The following is a 21442-nucleotide window of genomic DNA, read 5'->3' on the forward strand; positions in this document are numbered from 1 at the left end:
ACTCTATCGATTTGTCTATAACACTACCATACCATTCGATCTCTGCACACACACTCTTCTCCTTGACTTTCCATCCTAGCTAGCCCTCTCCTAGGCAGTTTAGTTTGTAGGATTACTGATCTCAGATCTTCAGTACAACGAGATCTCCTAGTTGCTCCTAGTTTTGGACTAAGGTATTACTTCCTTTTCCAGCCCAGGCTTTAGTTATTATTTTTACACTTTACATTTGTTTAAATACCGATTTTCTACCTATTTTCAGCATTATTACAATAAATATTATTTCGTTTGCAGTTTTGATTTGAAAAATAAAAAAAACAAACCAGAAACAAACAAAATTTAACACTAACCTCAAACAAAAAAACAAATATAATAATAATCAACCCGAAACCAAAAACAACCATTAAAACGTAGCTAGTTTCGTACTAAAAGTAAAACAACTCGTAGTTGCTAGTCCCCTAAGTAGTGCTCGTTCCCCGTAGTTGTAAAAAATCAACAATGCCCTGGTGTTTGGATGTCTTTATTATTTTATTATTTTATAATTTTATTATTTTGGTTTATGTTTAATGCTTTATATTGCCTGCCACAAAAGACCGCTTTGTGCCTCAAGTCTCTATGCTTTGCTTTCAGCCAAGTTTGTGTTTTAAATATTATATATATTTTGTGTTCCATTTATATGCTATATATCTATTGAATTATCCTTTTAAAATACAAGAATATCTACGAATCCTCTTTAGCGACCTGTAACGAGCTAAGAATCTCCGATAAATGTCTTTTAAAAGTATTCTAATGTCTATATTTTTGACCTTTCCCCTGGCGATTTCTACCCATATAGCAAGCAGTATTTGAGAAGTTCAACATGTGCGAGGAGAACGTCAACGACCTCCTCAAGTGGGTCACCACTGTGGAACAGAAAATCTCAAGTGTCGGCGGACCACGCGAAAAGATCGATGAGTTGCGCAACCAGATCAATGCTCTCAAGGTTGGTTATCCCCTGAAATATATAAAGATTCGATCCTAAACATGTATCTGCTTTAAATCCCACAGCAAATCAAGGACGAGATTGAATCCCAACAGCGACCTGTGGCCACGTGCCTGGAGCAGATCCGCCAAATCGTTCTCACCGGAGGCGATGTCTTGTCCGCTCCAGAGGTCACCACCTTGGAGAACTCCGGCCGGGAGCTGCGTTCCCGAGTGGATCGTGTCAACGATCGCACCGTCCGCCTGCTCCGCCGCCTTGAGGCCGGTCGGGATGAGCTGACCAAGCTGCGCAGCGAACTGGATGTCTTTTCCGATTGGCTGCAGGTGGCCCGTCGCACTCTGGAGGACAAGGAGCGCTCTCTGTCCGATCTAACCCGCCTGCCCTCCCAGGCCGACTCGGTGAGGGAGTTCGTGAGCGATGTCATCGGCCACCAGGCCGATCTGCGCTTCATCACGATGGCTGCCCAGAAGTTCGTGGACGAGAGCAAGGAGTTCCTGGCCATTCTCAACGACTTCCGCACCTCGCTGCCGGAGCGCCTTCCCCATGTGGAGCCGCTGTCCACTGCCGAGAGCCCCATCCGCCAAGAGGTTTCCTTGGTATCGGCCCAGTACAAGGATCTGCTGAACCGCGTCAACGCTCTGCAGGATCGTGTTTCTGGCCTGGGCGGACGCCAGCGGGAATACCAGGATGCCCTGGACAAGGCCAACGAGTGGCTGCGCAGTGTCTCCCCTCGGGTGTCGCGCATCATTGCCGAGCCCATTGCCGGGGACCCCAAGGGCGTGCAGGACCAGATGAACGAGGCCAAGGCCTTGCACAACGAGCTCCTGTCCAGCGGCCGCTTGGTGGACAACGCCCAGCAGGCTCTGGATAACCTGTTGCGCAGCCTGGGCGGCCAACTGAGCCCCATGGAAATCAACCAGCTGGAGCTGCCCACCGCCGACCTGAAGAACAACTACCAGCAGCTGCTGGACAACCTCGGCGAGCACTGCAAGAACCTGGACAAGACTCTGGTGCAGTCGCAGGGCGTACAAGACGCTCTGGACAGTCTGGTGGGATGGGTCAACCAGGCCGAGGACAAGTTCAAGCTGAACCTGCGCCCGGCCTCGCTGATCAAGGAGCGCCTGCAGGAGCAGATCCGCGAGCACAAGGTGCTGCTGGCCGACCTCCAGTCCCACCAGGCCAGCATCGACAGCGTCCAAATCTCGGCCAAGCACCTGCTGGCCAGTGCCTCGAACGCCCGCATCGCCAAGAAGGTGGAGTCGAACCTCAACGACGTCACCGGCAAGTTCGAGAAGCTCTACGAGAAGGCCAACAAGCGAGGCGAGTTCCTGGACGACGTCTACAACCGCCTGGGAAGGTACCTGGACGACATCAGCACCGTGGAGCAGCGCATGGCCAGTCTGCAGGAAGCCCTCGACAGCAGGGAAACCAGCCTGCTGACCACCGAGGAGCTGGCCCGCCGCATGAGCGACTTGTCGCGCGAGAAGGACCACCTGGCGCCGCAGTTCGAGGACTGTGTGCGCAACGGCAAGGATCTGATTGGTCTGCGCGATGTCACCGACACCGGAGTGCTGCGCGACCGCATCAAGGCCCTGGAGTCGCAGTGGCGCAACATCAACATCAGCATCGACGAGAAGGCCAAGCTCTCCAAGCAGAAGGCCGAGCAGCAGCTGGCCTACGAGGGACTCAAGGACCAGGTGCTGTCCTGGCTGGCTAGCACGGAGGCGCGCGTCAACGGCCTGCCGCCGGTGGCCATTGATCTGGACAGGATTAAGCAGCAGCACGACGAGCTGAAGCCCATTTGCAAGGACTACCGCGACTATGCTCCCACAATCGACAAAATCAACGACATTGGAGCCCAGTACGACGCCCTCATCCGCCCGGAGAGTCCGGCCCGGAAGAGGTCCACCTACAGCCCGATTAAGCGCGCCAGCCCACTGCGCCGCATGTCCGGAGACGCCAGAAGCCCCAGCCCCACCAAGGGAGGCATCCTGTCGCCACTATCGACTGGTTCCAGTGGATTCGGTAGCCGCAGGTCCTCCCAGGACGGTTTCCAGCTGTCTGAGCTGTCTCCGGTACAGCAGCAGCTGAGCGAGATCAACAACCGGTACGGCCTGATCGGCGTCCGGCTGAACGACCGCCAGCACGAGCTGGACAACCTCAGCGAAGAGCTCCGCAAGCAGTACGAGAACCTCAAGGGACTGGCCCAGTTCCTGGAGCGCATCCAGCGCCAGGTGCCCAAGGAGTCCGTCTCCAACAAGGACGAGGCCGAACGCTGCATCAAGCAGGCGCGCAAGATCCTCGAGGACATGTACGAGAAGCAGAGCCTCCTGGACACCACCAAGGCCCAGATCAAGGACATCCTGCGTCGCAAGTCGGACGTTCCCGGGGCGGAGCAGCTGCGCCTGGAGAACGAGAACATCCAGGAGAAGTGGAAGAATCTCAACGACATCTGCAAGAACCGCATCGCCTTCTCCGAGAAGCTGCGCGACTTCCTCGACACCCACGGCAACCTGAAGAGCTGGCTGGACAGCAAGGAGCGCATGCTGACGGTGCTGGGACCCATCTCTTCGGATCCCCGCATGGTCCAGAGCCAGGTGCAACAGGTGCAGGTGCTGCGCGAGGAGTTCCGCACCCAACAACCGCAACTGAAGCACTTCCAGGAGCTGGGACACGATGTTGTTGATCACCTGGCCGGCACACCCGACGCCCAGGCCGTCGAACTGAAGCTAAAGGACATCCTCGGCAAGTGGGAGGACTTGGTTGGCAAGCTGGACGACCGTGCCAATAGCTTGGGTGGCGCTGCTGACAGTTCCAAGGAATTCGATGCGGCGGTGAACCGCCTCCGCGAGGCCCTCCAGAACATCAGCGACAACCTGGACGCTCTGCCCACGGATGGGGACCACCAGGAGAACCTGCGCAAGATCGAGAACCTGGAGCGCCAGCTGGAGGGTCAGCGTCCTCTGCTGGCCGACGTGGAGCAGTCTGCCGCCACCTTGTGCAACATCCTGGGCGATCCCGCCTCCCGTGCGGATGTCAACTCCCGTGTGGCCGCCCTGGAGAAGCAGTACCTGGCCCTGCAGAAGAAACTGGACACCAAGAAGGCTGAGACGGAGGCTTCGCTACGCGATGGCCGCCACTTTGCCGAGAACTGCTCCAAGACGCTGGGCTGGCTGGGAGGAGAGCTCTCCAATCTCACCGACCGCCTGCTGGTCTCCGCGCACAAGCCCACTCTGCAGCATCAGATCGACACCCACGAGCCCATCTACCGCGAGGTGATGGCCCGCGAGCACGAGGTCATCATGCTGATTAACAAGGGCAAGGATCTGTCCGACCGCCAGCAGGACCGCGGCGTCAAACGCGACCTGGACCGCATCCAGCAGCAGTGGGAGAAGCTGCGCCGCGAGGCCGTCGACCGCCACACTAGGCTGCAGACCTGCATGGAGCACTGCAAGAAGTACTCCCAGACCTCGGAGCAGTTCCTGGCTTGGCTGCGCACCGCCGAGGACAAGCTCTCGGATCTGACACCCGGAGTCCTGTCCAAGGCCAAGCTAGAGACGCGACTTCGCGACCTGCAGACCTTCCGCAGCGAAGTGTGGAAGCACTCGGGCGAGTTCGAGAACACCAAGGGCCTGGGCGAGACCTTCCTTACCAGCTGCGACATCGACAAGGAGCCCATCAAGGCCGAGCTGCAGGACATTCGCGACCGCTGGGAGCGCCTGAACAACGACCTGATTGCCCGTGCCCACGAGATTGAGAACTGCTCCCGCCGCTTGGGCGACTTCAACGATGAGCTCCGCAACCTGGACCATTCTCTGGGCCGTTGCGAGGATCGCCTGGCTGCCCACGATGCTTTGGGAGGCGCTGCCAAGGATCCCAAGCTTCTGGAGCGCGTCAAGGCCATTCGCGAGGAGCTGACCAATCTGAGCAAGCCCCTGCAGTCCCTTAAGGCCCTGGCCAAGGACATCAGTGCCGAGGCGAGAGCCGCTGGTGGAGACGCCGACCATCTGACCAGCGAAGTCGATGGCTTGGCCGATCGCATGTCCGAGTTGCAGGGTCGCCTGGATGACCGTTGCGGCGAACTCCAGTCCGCCGCCACTGCCGTCTCCCAGTTCAACGAACAGATGAAGAGCCTGGGCATCGACCTGAACGACCTGGAAACGGAGATCGAGAAGCTGTCGCCCCCGGCGCGCGAAATCAAGATTGTGCAGCAGCAGCTGGACGACGTGGGCAAGATTCAGCACAGGCTGGACCGCCTGGTGGGTCGCCTGGAGGATGCCGAGCGTGCCGCCGATGTCCTGGTGGATGCCGGCTTCGCCGCGGACACCACTCAGACCCGCGAGCAAATCTCCACGCTGCGCAAGACCCTCGGCCGCCTGGACAACCGGGTGCGCGACCACGAGGACAACCTGCAGGCCACTCTGAAGGCCCTGCGCGAGTTCTACGACAACCAGTCGCAGACTCTGGACGACATCCAGGACGTCAGCGAGGAGTTCAAGCGCATGAAGCCTGTGGGCTCGGAACTGGACCAGATCCGCCGCCAGCAGGAGGACTTCCGCAACTTCAGGGAGCGCAAGGTGGAGCCGCTGGCCGTCAATGTGGACAAGGTCAACGTGGCCGGACGGGATCTGGTGCGATCTGCTGGCAGTGGTGTCTCCACCACGGCCATTGAGAAGGATCTGGAGAAGCTGAACGACCGCTGGAACGACCTGAAGGAGCGCATGAACGAGCGGGACCGCCGCCTGGATGTGGCTCTGCTGCAGTCGGGCAAGTTCCAGGAAGCCCTGGCCGGCCTCTCCAAGTGGCTCAGCGACACCGAGGAGATGGTGGCCAACCAGAAGCCGCCCAGCTCCGACTACAAGGTGGTGAAGGCCCAGTTGCAGGAGCAGAAGTTCCTCAAGAAGATGCTCCTGGACCGCCAGAACTCGATGGGTTCCCTGGCCAATCTCGGCAAGGAGGTGGCCAACCACTGCGAGCCCGCCGAACGGGCCTCCATCGAGAAGCAGCTGAACGACCTGATGAAGCGCTTCGATGCCCTTACCGACGGAGCCGAGCAGCGCGAACTGGACCTGGAGGAGGCCATGGAGGTGGCCAAGCGGTTCCACGACAAGATCAGCCCCCTGGAGCTCTGGCTCGACAACACAGAGCGTGCGGTCAAGTCCATGGAGCTCATTCCCACTGACGAGGAGAAGATCCAGCAGCGCATCCGCGAGCACGACCGCCTGCACGACGAGATTCTGGGCAAGAAGCCCGACTTCACCGACCTCGCCGATGTGGCCGCCCAGCTGATGCACTTGGTCAGCGACGAGGAGGCCGTCAATCTGGGCGAGAAGGTCCGTAGCGTGACGGAGCGCTACACGGGTCTGGTGGATGCCAGCGATAACATCGGAGATCTGCTGTCCGAGTCCCGCCAGGGACTGCGCCACCTGGTCCTCAGCTACCAGGACCTGGTGGCCTGGATGGAGAGCATGGAGGCGGAGCTGAAACGCTTCAAGTCCGTGCCCGTCTACGCCGAGAAGCTGCTGGAGCAGATGGACCATCTGCTGGAGCTGAACGAGAACATTGCCGGCCATGCCTCCAATGTGGAGTCCACCGTGGAGTCTGGTGCCGAGCTCATGAAGCACATTTCCAACGACGAGGCCATCCAGCTCAAGGACAAGCTGGACTCCCTGCAGCGTCGCTACGGAGACCTGACCAACCGTGGCGGAGATCTCCTCAAGAGCGCCCAGAATGCCCTGCCTTTGGTGCAGCAGTTCCACGAGGCCCACACCCGTTTGGTCGAGTGGATGCAGAGTGCCGAGGCCGCCCTGGCCCCGAGCGAGCCCCGCCAGGCGGACGTCCTCCGGCTGGAGGGCGAGCTGGCCGACATGCGTCCCATCCTGGACACCATCAACCTGATCGGACCCCAGCTGTGCCAGCTGTCGCCGGGAGAGGGTGCCGCCACCATCGAGAGCATCGTCACCCGGGACAACCGCCGATTCGACTCCATTGTGGAGCAGATCCAGCGCAAGGCCGAGCGCCTGCACCTGAGCAACCAGCGTGCCAAGGAGGTCACTGGAGACATTGACGAGCTGCTCGAGTGGTTCCGGGAAATGGACACCACCCTGCGCGAGGCCGATCCCCCGGCCATGGAGCCCAAGCTGGTGCGCGCCCAGTTGCAGGAGCACCGCTCCATCAACGACGACATCTCCAGCCAGAAGGGACGCGTCCGCGACGTGACTGCCGCTTCCAAGAAGGTGCTGCGCGAGTCGCCGCAGAGCGAGAACACCGCCACCCTGCGCGAGAAGCTGGACGACCTCAAGGAGATCGTCGACACCGTGGCCCAGCTGTGCAGCGAGCGCCTGGGCATCTTGGAGCAGGCCCTGCCCCTGTCCGAGCACTTTGCCGACTCCCACCAGGGACTGACCGCCTGGCTGGACGACATGGAGCAGCAGATTTCGCGCCTCAGCATGCCAGCCCTGCGTCCGGACCAGATTACCCTGCAGCAGGACAAGAACGAGCGCCTGCTGCAGTCGATTGCCGAGCACAAGCCGCTCCTGGACAAGCTGAACAAGACGGGAGAGGCCCTGGGTGCCCTGGTGGCCGACGAGGACAGCGCCAAGATCAACGAGATCCTGGACACGGACAATGCCCGCTACGCCGCCCTCCGTTTGGAGCTGCGCGAACGCCAACAGGCCCTGGAGAGTGCTCTTCAGGAGTCCAGTCAGTTCTCCGACAAGCTGGAAGGTATGCTCCGTGCCCTGGCCAACACCGTGGACCAGGTGAACCAGCTGGATCCTCTGTCGGCTCTGCCCCAGAAGATCCGCGAGCAGATCGAGGACAACGATGCTCTGATGGACGACCTGGACAAGCGACAGGATGCCTTCAGCGCTGTCCAGAGGGCGGCCAACGATGTGATTGCCAAGGCGGGCAACAAGTCCGATCCCGCCGTGCGCGACATCAAGGCCAAGCTGGAGAAGCTGAACAACCTGTGGAACGATGTGCAGAACGCCACCAAGAAGCGTGGCAGCTCCCTGGACGACATCCTCAGTGTGGCCGAGCCCTTCTGGAAGCAGCTGAACAGCGTGATGAAGACCCTCAAGGATCTGGAGGAGACCCTCTCCTGCCAGGAGCCTCCGGCGGCCCAGCCGCAGGACATCAAGAAGCAGCAGGTGGCCCTGCAGGAGATCCGTCACGAGATCGACCAGACCAAGCCCGAGGTGGAACAGGTGCGCCGCCACGGCAGCAACCTGATGAACATGTGCGGCGAGCCCGACAAGCCGGAGGTCAAGAAGCACATCGAGGATCTGGACAACGCCTGGGACAACATCACCGCCCTGTACGCCAAGCGCGAGGAGAACCTCATCGACGCCATGGAGAAGGCCATGGAGTTCCACGAGACCCTGCAGAACCTGCTGAAGTTCCTCACCAAGGCCGAGGACAAGTTCGCCCATCTGGGCGCCGTCGGCTCGGACATTGATGCCGTCAAGCGACAGATTGAGCAGCTCAAGTCCTTCAAGGATGAAGTCGATCCGCACATGGTTGAAGTAGAAGCATTAAACAGGTACGTCCATCTATCTTTCGAGAAGAATCTCCCCAAGAATCTACTACAAATCCGACTTTCTAAATCCAATCCAATCCGTTTCCGCGTGGGTCGTGTCTTCCATCTCAACCCGTCAATTGGCAGAGGTCTCCAAAGGCAAGATGGTTCCAAAACAGAATTCTTTAAACCGATTCGTTGTTGTTATTGTTGTGATATTGTTAAGTGCCTGTTGCCTGCTGCTGTTCCGGGGATTTCTCTCGGAGATTTCCCCAAACTGAAAGCTGAGCCAGCATGTTCTCTTTGTTTTTTTTCGGTTGCCACAGTCCCCGAACCGGTTGCATGCCCCACTCTTTTGCCAAAAATATTATTTTTCGCTTGCGTTAGCACTTGTTTCTTGGAATTGGACTCCCTAGTCGCACCTGGCTAACATTGTTTTGGGTAATCTTGCAGACAAGCTGTGGAACTGACGGAACGCACTTCACCCGAGCAGGCGGCATCTATCCGGGAGCCCCTGTCGGTGGTCAACCGCCGATGGGAGGCCCTGCTCCGTGGCATGGTCGAGAGGCAGAAGCAGCTGGAGCACGCCCTGCTCCACTTGGGACAGTTCCAGCACGCCCTCAACGAACTGCTGGTCTGGATCAACAAGACCGATGGCACCCTGGATCAGTTGAAACCAGTAAGTTACAGAATCGTAGCCAAGCCATATGGATACTAACTGTCTTATTCCAGATCCCTGGAGATCCACAACTGCTGGAGGTCGAGCTGGCCAAGCTCAAGGTTCTGGCCAACGACATTCAGGCCCATCAGAACTCGGTGGACACCCTCAACGACGCCGGCCGGCAGCTGATTGAGACCGAAAAGGGCTCCGTGGAGGCTTCCACTACGCAGGAGAAACTGCGCAAGCTGAACAACGAGTGGAAGCAGCTGCTCCAGAAGGCCAGCGACCGCCAGCACGAGCTGGAGGAGGCGCTGCGCGAGGCTCACGGTTACATAGCCGAGGTCCAGGACATCCTGGGCTGGTTGGGCGACGTGGACGCCGTGATTGGAGCCAGCAAGCCAGTGGGTGGTCTGCCGGAAACGGCCACCGAGCAGCTGGAGCGCTTTATGGAGGTGTACAACGAGCTGGAGGAGAACAGGCCCAAGGTGGAGACCATCCAGGCCCAGGGCCAGGAGTACATCAAGCGCCAGAACCAAATGAAGGTCTCGTCCAGCAACCTGCAGCACACGCTGCGAACGCTGAAGCAGCGCTGGGACGCAGTGGTCTCCCGGGCCTCCGACAAGAAGATCAAGCTGGAGATTGCCCTCAAGGAGGCCACCGAGTTCCACGACACCCTGCAGGCCTTTGTGGAGTGGCTGACCCAAGCCGAGAAGCTGCTGTCCAACGCAGAGCCCGTATCCCGGGTGCTGGAGACCATCCAGGCCCAAATGGAGGAGCACAAGGTGCTGCAGAAGGATGTGAGCACGCACCGCGAGGCCATGCTGTTGCTCGACAAGAAGGGCACACACCTGAAGTACTTCAGCCAGAAGCAGGACGTGATCCTCATCAAGAATCTGCTCGTCTCCGTGCAGCATCGCTGGGAGCGAGTGGTGAGCAAGGCCGCGGAACGCACCCGTGCTCTGGACCATGGCTACAAAGAGGCCCGCGAGTTCAACGACGCCTGGAGCGGCATGATGCAGTACCTGCAGGAGACCGAGCAGACTCTGGATCAGATCATCGAGGAGGCCACCGCCTCCAAGGAGCCGCAGAAGATCAAGAAGTACATTGGCAAGCTGAAGGAAACTCACCGCCAGCTGGGTGCCAAGCAGTCCGTCTACGACGGCACCATGCGCACCGGCAAGAACCTGATGGAGCGCGCTCCCAAGGGCGATCGTCCGGTTCTGGACAAGATGCTGCTGGAGCTGAAGGAGCAGTGGACGCGTGTCTGGTCCAAGAGCATCGAACGCCAGCGCAAGCTGGAGGAGGCTCTGTTGCTGTCCGGCCAGTTCAGCGATGCTCTGGGTGAGCTGCTCGACTGGCTGAAGAAGGCCAAGAGCCGGCTGAACGAGAACGGTCCGGTGCACGGCGACCTGGAGACGGTCCAGGGACTCTGCGAGCACCACAAGCACATCGAGCAGGATCTGCAGAAGCGCGCCGCCCAGATGCAGGGTGTCCTGAAGACGGGTCGCGACCTGGAACGCTCCGGCAACAACCCGGAGGTCGGTCGCCAGCTGGACGAGATGCAGTCCATCTGGGAGGAGGTCAAGAACGCCGTTGCCAAGCGCGGCGATCGCCTCCAGGTGGCTCTGGTCGACGCCGAGAAGCTGAATGCCCGAGTCCAGGCCCTGTTCGATTGGCTGGATCATGCCGAGCACAAGCTGCGCTACGCCAAGAATGCCCCCGACGACGAGAAGGTGTCCCGCGAAATGATGGACATCCACATGGAGTTCATGAAGGACCTGCGAGTCCGCGAGCGCGAGAAGACCGAGACCTTCGAGTACGCCGAGGATATCATCAACAAGGCCTATCCCGATGCCATTCCGATCATCAAGAACTGGCTCTCGATCATCCAACAGCGCTGGGAGGAGGTGCGCCAGTGGGCCATTAACCGCGAGTCCAAGCTGGAGCAGCACTTGCAGTCGCTCAAGGATCTGGACGATACCATTGAGGAGCTGCTGGCCTGGCTCAGCGGACTCGAGGGCACTCTCTTGAGTAAGTTGTGTGCCTTAACAGCTTTGAGGGACTACATTAATCCTACTGACCATTCTTTAGACCTCAAGCACGAGCGCCTGCCGGATGAGATTCCACCGGTGGAGAAGCTGATCGAGGACCACAAGGAGTTCATGGAGAACACCGCTCGTCGTCAGAACGAGGTGGACCGCGCCTGCAAGCCGCGCCAGCTGCCTCCAGGAGCCCGCAAGCCATCTCGCAGCGGCAAGACACCAGTGTAAGTGGAATCTCATTCTTAGATGGTAGCTCTACTGTATATATCTCTTGTGTATTATGATTTTGTATATTTATTTTTGCCGTTTCTTTTTTATATACTTTCTTTGAATCCACCACCTTATATATTGCTACAATATTCCAAATCCAAATACCCTGCAACGTTTTGCACACCTACATTCTCTGCCTATCCAAAAACCACACAACCACCAGTCGCGGCTCCAGCCACGATCTGCGCGAGACGTCACCCGACGGCACTCTGAGGCGTCAAAGGTTTGGCCGCAACTTTATACTCTCTCTCTCATCCTGCCGCCCCATCGTGGCTTACTCACTCCACTCGAATGGATTGCCTAACATTTGAAACTCCCCATCCCCTACAAAAATAAACCCATGAACCCCCCAAGTAGCGCTAAAATCTGTAGCCGCTAACCCACAAACTACATCGAAACTGCACTCTCGCAACCTTGCTTAATCATTGCTGCTAAAAACTGTCTGCTTTTCGAAAACTTTCCTTAGAATCTTGTACTAATCTTGTGTTTTCTCCCAACAGCTTCAAGGGATCTCGCGACCAAGGACTCAACGCCCGCAAGGGAAGGTAAGTTGAGGATCCTAATAGATCTGCAAAGTCAAGAATAGATAGATTCCGCATGTACTTCAAAATTCTCAAATCGAAACTCTTTTGTTTTCAACTTTTTCAACTACTTTTTGGAAATGCTGCGTCTACAAATGATTCTTGAACATTATATCTTATCTGTGTATTATATATACTTTTATATACTTTGTGTATTGCGTATTTTGCTCGTTACTTTACCATTTTGTTTTGTCTCTTTTTGATTCTACTTTCATCTTGTCTACACTACGCTACTCGTTGCTCCGTAAACGTTGCTCATACCGCTCGAATATCAAAAACTATATGCATTTTGCCGCTTTACTTGCCACTCTATGTAAAATATATACAAAATTAAACCGCATCTCTGAGCAGTCGTGTCACGCCCACTCGAGACACGCCCGACAGAGACCGCCTGCCGCACTATGGCCCCAGGTTCTCGCCAAGGTAAGTACCAGCCCAAAAGACACACTTCATCTTCGTCATCTTCAAGCTGTGCATGTCCAAGTGTTTTGTCTGTAGTTTGGATAGTTTTACCTTAGTTCTTGGGCCTCTTAGTAACTCTTGTGTCATGGTCTCTATGTAGCACTGCTGGACCCGAGCTGGAGTTCCGTTCGCCTCGTGCCAAGCTCCTGTGGACCAAGTGGCGCGATGTCTGGATGCTGTCATGGGAGCGCCAGCGCCTGCTCTACGATCATCTCCTGTATCTGAAGGATGTGGAGCGTGCTCGCAACTTCAGCTGGGACGATTGGCGCAAACGCGTAAGTATCCTCTAACTGGATATTAGAATCAGAATAATCTCATCCTCCAAAAACCTATTTATAGTTCCTCAAGTACATGAACCACAAGAAGTCACGTCTCACGGACCTGTTCCGAAAAATGGACAAGGACAACAATGGCATGATTCCACGCGATGTCTTCATCGATGGCATTCTCAACACGAGTAAGATTTTATTCAATTTTTGTGGTTTATAGAAACTAACTCTATTGTGTCCCCTCAGAATTCGACACCTCTGGCTTGGAAATGAAGGCCGTGGCCGATCTCTTCGATCGCAATGGCGAGGGTCTTATTGACTGGCAGGAGTTCATTGCCGCCCTGCGTCCTGACTGGCAGGAGCGCAAGCCAGCCACCGACTCGGACAAGATTCACGACGAAGTCAAGCGCCTGGTTATGCTGTGTACCTGCCGACAGAAGTTCCGAGTGTTCCAAGTGGGCGAGGGCAAATACAGAGTGAGTTTTCGAGGAGTTTGTGCTTGGAAAGTATACTAATAAGATTATCTTTCTAGTTTGGAGACTCCCAGAAACTGCGCCTGGTCCGCATCCTTCGCAGCACTGTCATGGTGCGCGTGGGCGGTGGCTGGGTGGCCCTGGACGAATTCCTGCAGAAGAACGATCCTTGCCGCGGTAAGTCCTTGCTCCATATCCGATTCTATAATCCAGACACCATAATTATTATTAGTTGTGTTGCGTACACACACAAAAAACACACATTTCCGAAATATGTTGGACTTCTTCCATTCCATTACCAAAAGTACCAAGTACCAAGTCACATTTACTATTACATTCCATGCATATTTAAACAATATATACTACATACATATATAGTGTAATCTTGTAGTCCACATCTTGAATACTCCATTCCACCCAAGCTCATGCATTTTGTCTATTATACCCAGATGCTGTGCATCGTTCGATCATCTCATTTAAAAACAAACGCATTCATACCACACCTAGGTACAGTTGTGCTTAACAACTAATTACTCTATAATGCTAAATATTAATAATACCAAACGGATATGGTCATTTAACCAAACCAACAAACAACCAGCCAACCAACAATAAACCACTGTGCCTAAATAGACCCCGGAAATGAAACGATATGCCTTAAACCAGTTTTGACCTTTAATCAAACCTCATTATTAATTCTGGTCCAAAAGCTGCCTAAACGAATTAACAGAGCGCATAATAATTTGTTTTTAATTGCCAATCAGCCAGAGCCTCATGAAATAACCAAAAAATAATAAATAAGAAACCAATAGCGGATCCCAGTGAACCCCAGGACCCGAACTTGGTCAGGGGTTTGACATTTGCTCTCCTCATTCTCATTCTCGTCGCTTCGTTTATCTAACTGCGTAACTTAGTTGATATTTGTCCATAAAAAACACACACATACCCCAAAAGCCCACAAAAAAAAACCCGCCTCTACTGTACCTACTGTACCTTTTTAGTTAGTGATTAGTAGTATTAACAAAGCCTAGTGGTAGTGAATATAACAACAAGTACTCGTATAAACTAATCCGACTATTAAGCATGCTTTTAACCCAACATCCCGCTTTATTTGTGTAACAGAGTGCCAGCCACTGTTAACTAACAGCGGCTGCAGACTGTACTTCCTCCTCATGTCACGCCTTTTATGTTCGAAGCTCCACAAATTTCGTTGTACGTTGTCCTCTAATTGCAAAATTTGAATTGAAATCTTTTGTTATTAATTTGTGTTATTGTTTCTTCGTTTTTTTACTAATCTAATTTTATGTTTTCCCCCTTTTTCTTTTTTTTCAAAAATGGTTTCCTTTTATAATCCGAAAATTGAATGAATCTTGACAAAACCGATCCCGATAATTATACACTATCTGTGTATAATCTGCGCTTGCGCTGCCCGCTCGCCACGCCCACGACCACGCCCACGCCCGAAATGCACCCGCCTGCGCCCACAAAATACACCAAAATACTAAAAAAAAAAACCAAAAACCAAAAACAACACAAAAAACTGATACAATACTGTGACAAATACTTTGCGGTAACAAATCTTTTGTTGTTATTGTTGTTGTTTATATGTTCGCCCTACAACCAAACAAAAACAAACAAAAACATTGCATCAAATGTCAATGTTGTATGTTGTGTGTTGTATATGCGCTTGGGGCATATCCGCATACTTGCAACCTGCAATCGCTGCCACAAAAAATGCCAATGCCACAAAATGTTACTCGGGAGCAGCCAAGGGACGCACTAACATTGAGCTACGCGAGCAATTCATATTGGCCGATGGCGTCTCCCAGAGCATGGCCGCATTCACGCCCAGACGTTCCACGCCCAATGCGGCCGCCACTGCCTCCTCCTCACCCAATGCCCAGAATGGCGGCAGCTCCAACTTGCCGCCATACATGAGTGGACAGGGTCCCATCATCAAGGTAAATCAAACAGCAGGACCTCTAAGGTTTCCCACAAAATAATCATTCTTTACAATTTGGTGGAAATAATATTTAAATTTTAATATGAAATTATTTTCAAAATTAATTTAAAATTTCAAGAGAAAGTAATTATAATTCCTAATACTTTATCCACTTTTTTAAAAAGTAATATTCAATATTTTCCAAACCACCAAATTGTACAAGATCTCAAAGGGAGAAGTAATACTATAAGCGGGTATCATCCATACAATTATTACTCGACTCCTCAAGCCCATCCCATCTCTCCATCCACTCACCCATCCAATCCAAAAGATCCTCCAGTCCAAAGAGCACGAGGTAAGCTCTCCGTATGTACCATATTATATCTTTTTTTTTTTATTGGGTTTGTTGTGTGTGTTGTTGACAAACAAAAATTATGAAAGGCTCTTGCTGCTGCGCCGCCGACTCTTTATTTTTCCAAGTATTTGCATGAGAACCGATGTTTTATTGTATTATTGTGAGTGCCCTTCTTGTCTTGCGACATTTTTGAGTTATTGCTAGAGTAAAGTACACCCCACACACAGTGTTTTTTTTTATCGCGCGATTAGGCCAGGTTAGGTGTTGTTGTCCACGGCTTAAATGATCATATACCGTTTGCCAAATTGCGAGTAAATCAAATGTCCATTGTTGGTTAAACGTATCGAAATTAATTCCCTAGCTGACGAGCACTTGGCCGAGCTAATGCCAATCTTTGAAAAGATCCGTGCTCAAGACCAGGTTCCATGCGCCTTTCCCATTCACATGGGCGCCGGCGGCACGGTGTTCGTCCGTTGCAATACCAGCCGCTCGGTGCCACTGAGTCCACATGTGCTGCATTGTCATCCAACAACACACTGGGTAAGTCTAACAGAACGACCAAAGTTGAACAGAAGGAGAAGAACCACAGGATCAGGAGTATATCATCCAAATTGGTTGCATTTTCAGGGGTTACCATGGGTCTTTAGTTTTCGAATAACTTGTCTAACAATATCTTATATTTTTATTTACAAAAAATAAAGGTACGCGAGCGTTCGGTTCGCTCCATTCCCATGTCAAGACCATCGCGCTCGTCGCTCTCGGCCAGCACTCCGGACTCACTGAGCGACAACGAGGGCAGCCATGGAGGTCCCTCGGGTCGGTACACGCCCCGCAAGGTCACCTACACGAGCACGCGCACAGGCCTCACGCCAGGAGGCTCTCGTGCCGGCTCCAAGCCCAACTCGCGCCCGCTCAGCAGACAAGGATCGAAGCCGCCGTCGCGACAAGGCTCCACCCTATCGCTGGATAGCACAGGTTTGATTTGTAATATAAAAAAAGGGGCTAAAATATTAAATAAAATTCTTATTTTCTAGACGACCACACTCCCTCACGCATTCCACAACGCAAACCCTCAACGGCCAGCACCACCAGTGGAACCACTCCGCGTCCGGCTCGTCTCTCGGTGACCAGCACCACGCCGGGTAGTCGCCTGAATGGCACCAGTACCATCACCCGCAAGACCGCCTCCGGCTCAGCCAGTCCGGCACCCACAAGGTAGGTTTTTGGGTTACGGATAATCTTCACCAGAGATCAGAGGAGAATAAAGAAACGGGGGCAGACAGACACGGGGGGTTTAACCTTTGAGAAATCTTATTAATTTATTAATTTTTATTTTCCACACCATGTTTTCGGTTTACCGCATTAATAATTGATCAACACCAACTCACACAACCAAACAACATCATGAAACGCTAACTTACAACAACAAACAATATATATTGGCATTTGAAAACATTTTGAAATTGGCTTGAACGCGACTAAAAAAAATGCCACTAACTGCATAAATCAACCAATCTTGTGCCTGAAACTTCTCCAAAAAAAATAAAACCAAAAAAAAATAGCAATGGAGGCATGAGTAGATCATCCAGTATACCAGCACTAACAGGCTTCGGCTTCAAACCAATTAGGTAATACCACAACCAATCGACTTGGTTGTAAAACACTAAACATAATCTTACATACATACATAAGCGTAGGCTAGAGTTAAGATCTGGAGTAGGCAGGGCGGTTATGGTTTAACTTTGATGCTAACTACTGTTGTATACTTACCACCCTCCCATTACCAAAAGCCGGCCATCACGGATACCGATTAAGATACCCTCATTCGATTCCAAGTCAACATCGCCCACCAGCTCGACCACGAATCCAACCAGCTTGGGGTAAAGTTGACAAGCAATCAGCCACAGACCTTAACTAGTCAATCAATTAGCAAGTAATTATGATTTATAAACGTCTAATGTTATAATTTGTTCGGAAAATCAACCTTTCCCAGCATGTACTAGTAATTGTGATCTGTGCATGTCCATGCCATGAAAACCAAAATTTCGATGATAAACAAGCAACATAATGCTTTCGACTAATCCCTAAGTTTGATAATCAGATTATATAATACATTTATTTATGTTATTTTTACCACGTTATATGATTGTTACTGCCATTCTTCCCGAGAAGAGATACTAATCGATTCAACTTTGTCCATGAACAGGCGGAACATCAGCGGCAGCTCAACTCCCTCGGGCATGCAGACGCCGCGGAAGAGCTCGGCGGAGCCAACGTTCAGCTCAACCATGCGGCGCACATCCCGCGGAACAACACCCACGGAGAAGCGCGAACCGTTCCGGCTCTAAGTCAAGGATGATATTGGAGAAGAACAAGAATGCCACACCCTTATACACCCCACACTCAACTCTACTTACTAACTACTGACGCACTGAAGTTCTAAACTAAACCCCAACACTCCCCGAAAGATATTCAAAAGTCTACATTAGCAGAAAAATGTAGCAGAATCAGCACACAGTTCTAAAGAGACTAACTTTAAAGTGCCCTAAAAGGAAGAGGAGTTAAGGAGCGAGACAATTTATAGACGTTTATACTATATATATATATTTTGTAAAAGACAAACACACACACCACACAACAAATGAGATCAGAGACGGAATGCAGACATATAGCTAGCACACAAAGTTGATCAGACAAGCAACCTACTTACGAGTACTACTAATACTAATACTACCTTTTGCTACTACTAATTTGTAATGCCCACTACCTTTATTCACTAGTTATACACGTTTCCAAAATTATGATTTGTATATACTTCTAAAGAGGAAAGCAAACGTAAATTAATGAAAAATACACTCCAAGTGCTCTAAGGCAATTAAACAACAAAAAATACAAAAAACCTAAAAACGAAAAAAAATATTTAGAAAAAAAAAAAAACATTCGAATGAAATGTCGTGACCTTTGCTGCAAACCACCTTGCGTCTGGGGACTCCATCAAAATCGCCAGTTTGGTGGACACCTGGTGCAGGAAACGGGGCGTGGCAGAGGGTGGCACGACCCAAAAAATAACTAAACCCGTTAAAAGAGAAAAAATTTGATTTTGTTCTGTTATTAAACTAATAGGAAAGTGAAAATTGTAAGCCGCATAAAAATATTTAATTATATACTAAAAGTCATTACTATAAGTTTAATTAATATTTAACTGTTAAGCTACAAACACGCAGATTTTGTCTTGCATAATTATTTTGTTTTTTTATATGCAATGGCAGCGAATGAATTACGACGCATAGTGGGTGGAATGCAACCGATGCCCCTTTCTATAAATATTGTAAAATACTAATACTAAATTATTTTGTTGTACGAATCGAAGGAAGTGCATTAAAACACGTTTTTTGTAATTCAATTAAATTAAAACAATTTAAATGCGAAATAAAAATTTACAAAAAATAATAACATAAACTATCTAAGCTTTTTTTTAATTCCCTATTTAAGAAAAATATCAGTTTTTGTTGATTTCGAAATTTGATTTATTCGGTATAGTTCTCAATCGTAGTATTGATTTGACACATTGAAATTGAATTGTTTATATAATACCATGGTCGATCCATTAGGAATCACTATTCGGGTTTCTACACAAAACACTCAATTAATTGTGATATTTAAATATGTGTGCATGCATGCTAATGCAAATCCCCTGTATCGGGTCCTCCGTCTTCAGCAATTGCCATCTATCCACTCACTGACTAGAAATGGCGCTCCATCTTCGATTCTTTTCACTTTGGATATTCCAACTATTTCGTTTTCAAGCTTGTCACTCTTACTTGTCTTTTGTGCTACAGGCTGTCCATAGAGAGAGAGAAATATTTATGCTATAGTTTGAAGTGCAGTTTTCAGATTATGCGTAATTGGATATCAATATCATCGTAGTTGTCTTCGTCTTCGTCGTGATCTCCGCCGATCACCAGTGTACCATGGTGTGGTCTCGTCAACGCCAGCGCTGCCATTGGGTGCTGCTAAATACATGCTGCTAACTGCTAGCTATTAAATGCCCTATAGCCCTAAACCATCATCGTAACCGTAATATCGTCTCGGCATGGTGCCGCAAGTCTTTTGTAAACCATTACAAATATCATTATACAATAGTTAATGTACAACTAAATATCATCGTTCGTCGAAAATTAGCTAACCCGGCTCGCTAAAGCTAACTAAAATAAATACATATCAATGAGAAAGTAGGAATTCACAGAAACGAGTCCGCCTCATAAAACTAAACCTGGGCCGTTTGGGATGGTGCTTCATTGTGTATTAGCAGCATGGCAATGCAATGGGTATCCGGATCCCCATCTCTTCTGGAAGCCATCGTCACCTGGCAAGCCCGGAGCTGGCAGACTGGGCCTTTGTCTGCTTGCCGCTGCCTGTATTCGATGAGGAGCCACCGCCGCTGGCCGATCCTGTTGCTACGCTCGCATTTTGTTCACGATCGCGTTCAGCACGATGATGGTGGCCGTGGTGATGATGATGCCGCCGGCCACCTCTGTAATGCCGCCTATTATGGTGGTAGTTGTTGTTGGTCGGTTCCGGAGCAATGCGTTGCGTCTCCTGCACCACGGGCGCAAATGTGGAGCTTGTCGTTGCTTTGGGGGGCTCCTCCTTAGCCGGGCCCTCCAACTTCTTAGCAGCCTCTGCCTCCTCGCGACGCTGGCGCCGACGAATATCTTCTTCGGTTTCAATGGAAATAACGGCCGCTCCTTCGGCCTTCACATCAATGATGGCTCCGCGACTCTTTTGCTGGAGATAGAGCTGTGACATCCGCTGCTGCATCTGCCGGAGTTCCTGGGTTACTTTAAAGTCCGGAGCATTTGTCAGCTCTGAAGGTGGCATGGCGCACTTCAGGCTATCGGTATCATCACCGATGTGTTCACGGCAGACGGGACACAGAGCCTGGAAGGCATCAGCGGTCTTTTGCTGCCAAGCTGGGAGCTTATCGAATTCCTCCTGGTAATTGCGACGCATGGCGTTGAGATGCCGGGCCAGGCAGTAGCTGTGTAAGTAGTGGAAGCACTCGGTGCGGGTGAACTCGTCGCCCTCGGCGAAGCCATAAAGGCAGATCACGCACTGCCCGCAGGGTAGGTTGCTGCCAGTCAGGTGCTCCCGCACTACTTCAATAAGGTCGAAAACGACTGGGAAGCCAAGAGATTCTTTAATCTTGGCATTGCAGGCGCTCCTGATGGACTCTAGCCTGGAGTCGTCGAGTCCCCTTGGTTTTAGCAGCTTAAATAAAGGACTGACATCGGGATATCCTTGCGGTGGATACACTTGCAGTGTTACGCACACGTACTGCTGTTCCTCCTCCTCGCCCGTCAGTGGCAGCACCGTAGTCTCAATAAAGTCTACCTCGCCGCTGTATTAAAATAAAACAAGTTGAGCCTTACGATTCGGCTACTTTTTGGTAAAGGATTCAATACCTGGGTGTTCGTTTAATGATAACATCCTCCATGAGAATTGCCTCCAGCGACTCCACCTCATCTTGCAAACTGCGGAAAACCTCAATAATTAATACCTGTTGGCTGTGATCGATTTTCATGTGCTCTTTAACTTACGCATCCATTTTTTTTATCAGTTCGGTTCTAGAATGGAGTATTTGTGAGGTTTTGTTTTAAAAAATCGATTTTGAGACCTGAATTTTGCGACAAACACTGCGGCCGTGTACCGTTGAGCCAAAAATACCTAAGGGATGGTGAGAATCGGCCACACTTTCGTAAAATCCCCGACTTGTTTTCCCGTGGCGGTTAATTTAAAACTGTTAAAAGCTGATAAGAAAAAATTAAAAAAAAGTCATTAAATGTCGGTTAAATTTATACTAAGTGGCTTTAATTAAGGCTCATTTCT

The 21442-nt window shown here is 51.4% G+C and overlaps 2 protein-coding genes across 43 annotated transcripts in view; one reads left to right on the forward strand and one right to left on the reverse strand.

Annotated features, from left to right (window-relative positions):
* shot (dystonin-like protein short stop) overlaps nucleotides 1-19012 on the forward strand; it is a 74841-nt gene extending 55829 nt beyond the window's left edge. For 12 of the 42 annotated variants that reach the window (XM_043210887.1, XM_070278955.1, XM_017251099.3 and 9 more), the window contains 18 exons: nucleotides 833-979; nucleotides 1045-8522; nucleotides 8646-8657; nucleotides 8952-9177; nucleotides 9231-11190; nucleotides 11251-11425; nucleotides 11635-11694; nucleotides 11972-12016; nucleotides 12404-12475; nucleotides 12615-12789; nucleotides 12854-12971; nucleotides 13030-13259; nucleotides 13316-13433; nucleotides 15024-15217; nucleotides 16255-16528; nucleotides 16588-16768; nucleotides 17344-17433; nucleotides 17760-19012. In XM_043210887.1, the coding sequence (XP_043066822.1) occupies nucleotides 833-979; nucleotides 1045-8522; nucleotides 8646-8657; nucleotides 8952-9177; nucleotides 9231-11190; nucleotides 11251-11425; nucleotides 11635-11694; nucleotides 11972-12016; nucleotides 12404-12475; nucleotides 12615-12789; nucleotides 12854-12971; nucleotides 13030-13259; nucleotides 13316-13433; nucleotides 15024-15217; nucleotides 16255-16528; nucleotides 16588-16768; nucleotides 17344-17433; nucleotides 17760-17901 (11697 nt within the window). In that variant the 3' untranslated portion in view covers nucleotides 17902-19012. Of the gene's footprint in view, nucleotides 1-832; nucleotides 980-1044; nucleotides 8523-8645; nucleotides 8658-8951; nucleotides 9178-9230; nucleotides 11191-11250; nucleotides 11426-11634; nucleotides 11695-11971; nucleotides 12017-12403; nucleotides 12476-12614; nucleotides 12790-12853; nucleotides 12972-13029; nucleotides 13260-13315; nucleotides 13434-15023; nucleotides 15218-15914; nucleotides 16094-16254; nucleotides 16529-16587; nucleotides 16769-17115; nucleotides 17182-17343; nucleotides 17487-17759 lie in introns of those variants that run through there. The other 30 variants (XM_017251133.2, XM_017251109.3, XM_017251129.3 and 27 more) reach the window with 17 other exon arrangements.
* Nucleotides 19013-19056: 44 nt separating this feature from the next.
* On the reverse strand, nucleotides 19057-21305 carry LOC108131983 (E3 ubiquitin-protein ligase RNF25). Its single transcript, XM_017251148.3, has 3 exons — nucleotides 21154-21305; nucleotides 21019-21087; nucleotides 19057-20954 (listed from the first exon to the last, which is right to left on the reverse strand). Exons 1-3 carry the CDS (start codon nucleotides 21159-21161, stop codon nucleotides 19916-19918), a joined length of 1116 nt encoding a protein of 371 aa, XP_017106637.2. The 5' UTR covers nucleotides 21162-21305; the 3' UTR covers nucleotides 19057-19915.
* Nucleotides 21306-21442: the final 137 nt, after the last annotated feature.

The sequence above is a fragment of the Drosophila bipectinata genome, chromosome 2R (genome assembly GCF_030179905.1).
Source record: "Drosophila bipectinata strain 14024-0381.07 chromosome 2R, DbipHiC1v2, whole genome shotgun sequence".
Classification (NCBI taxonomy): Eukaryota; Metazoa; Arthropoda; class Insecta; order Diptera; family Drosophilidae; genus Drosophila; species Drosophila bipectinata.

Bases quoted from the DNA above. Each gene is read 5' to 3' on its own strand.
- LOC108131983 (XM_017251148.3), bottom strand. The intron at 20,955-21,018 runs GTATTGAATCCT...ATTTTAATACAG, and splicing joins ATCATTAAACGAACACCCAG to CGGCGAGGTAGACTTTATTG.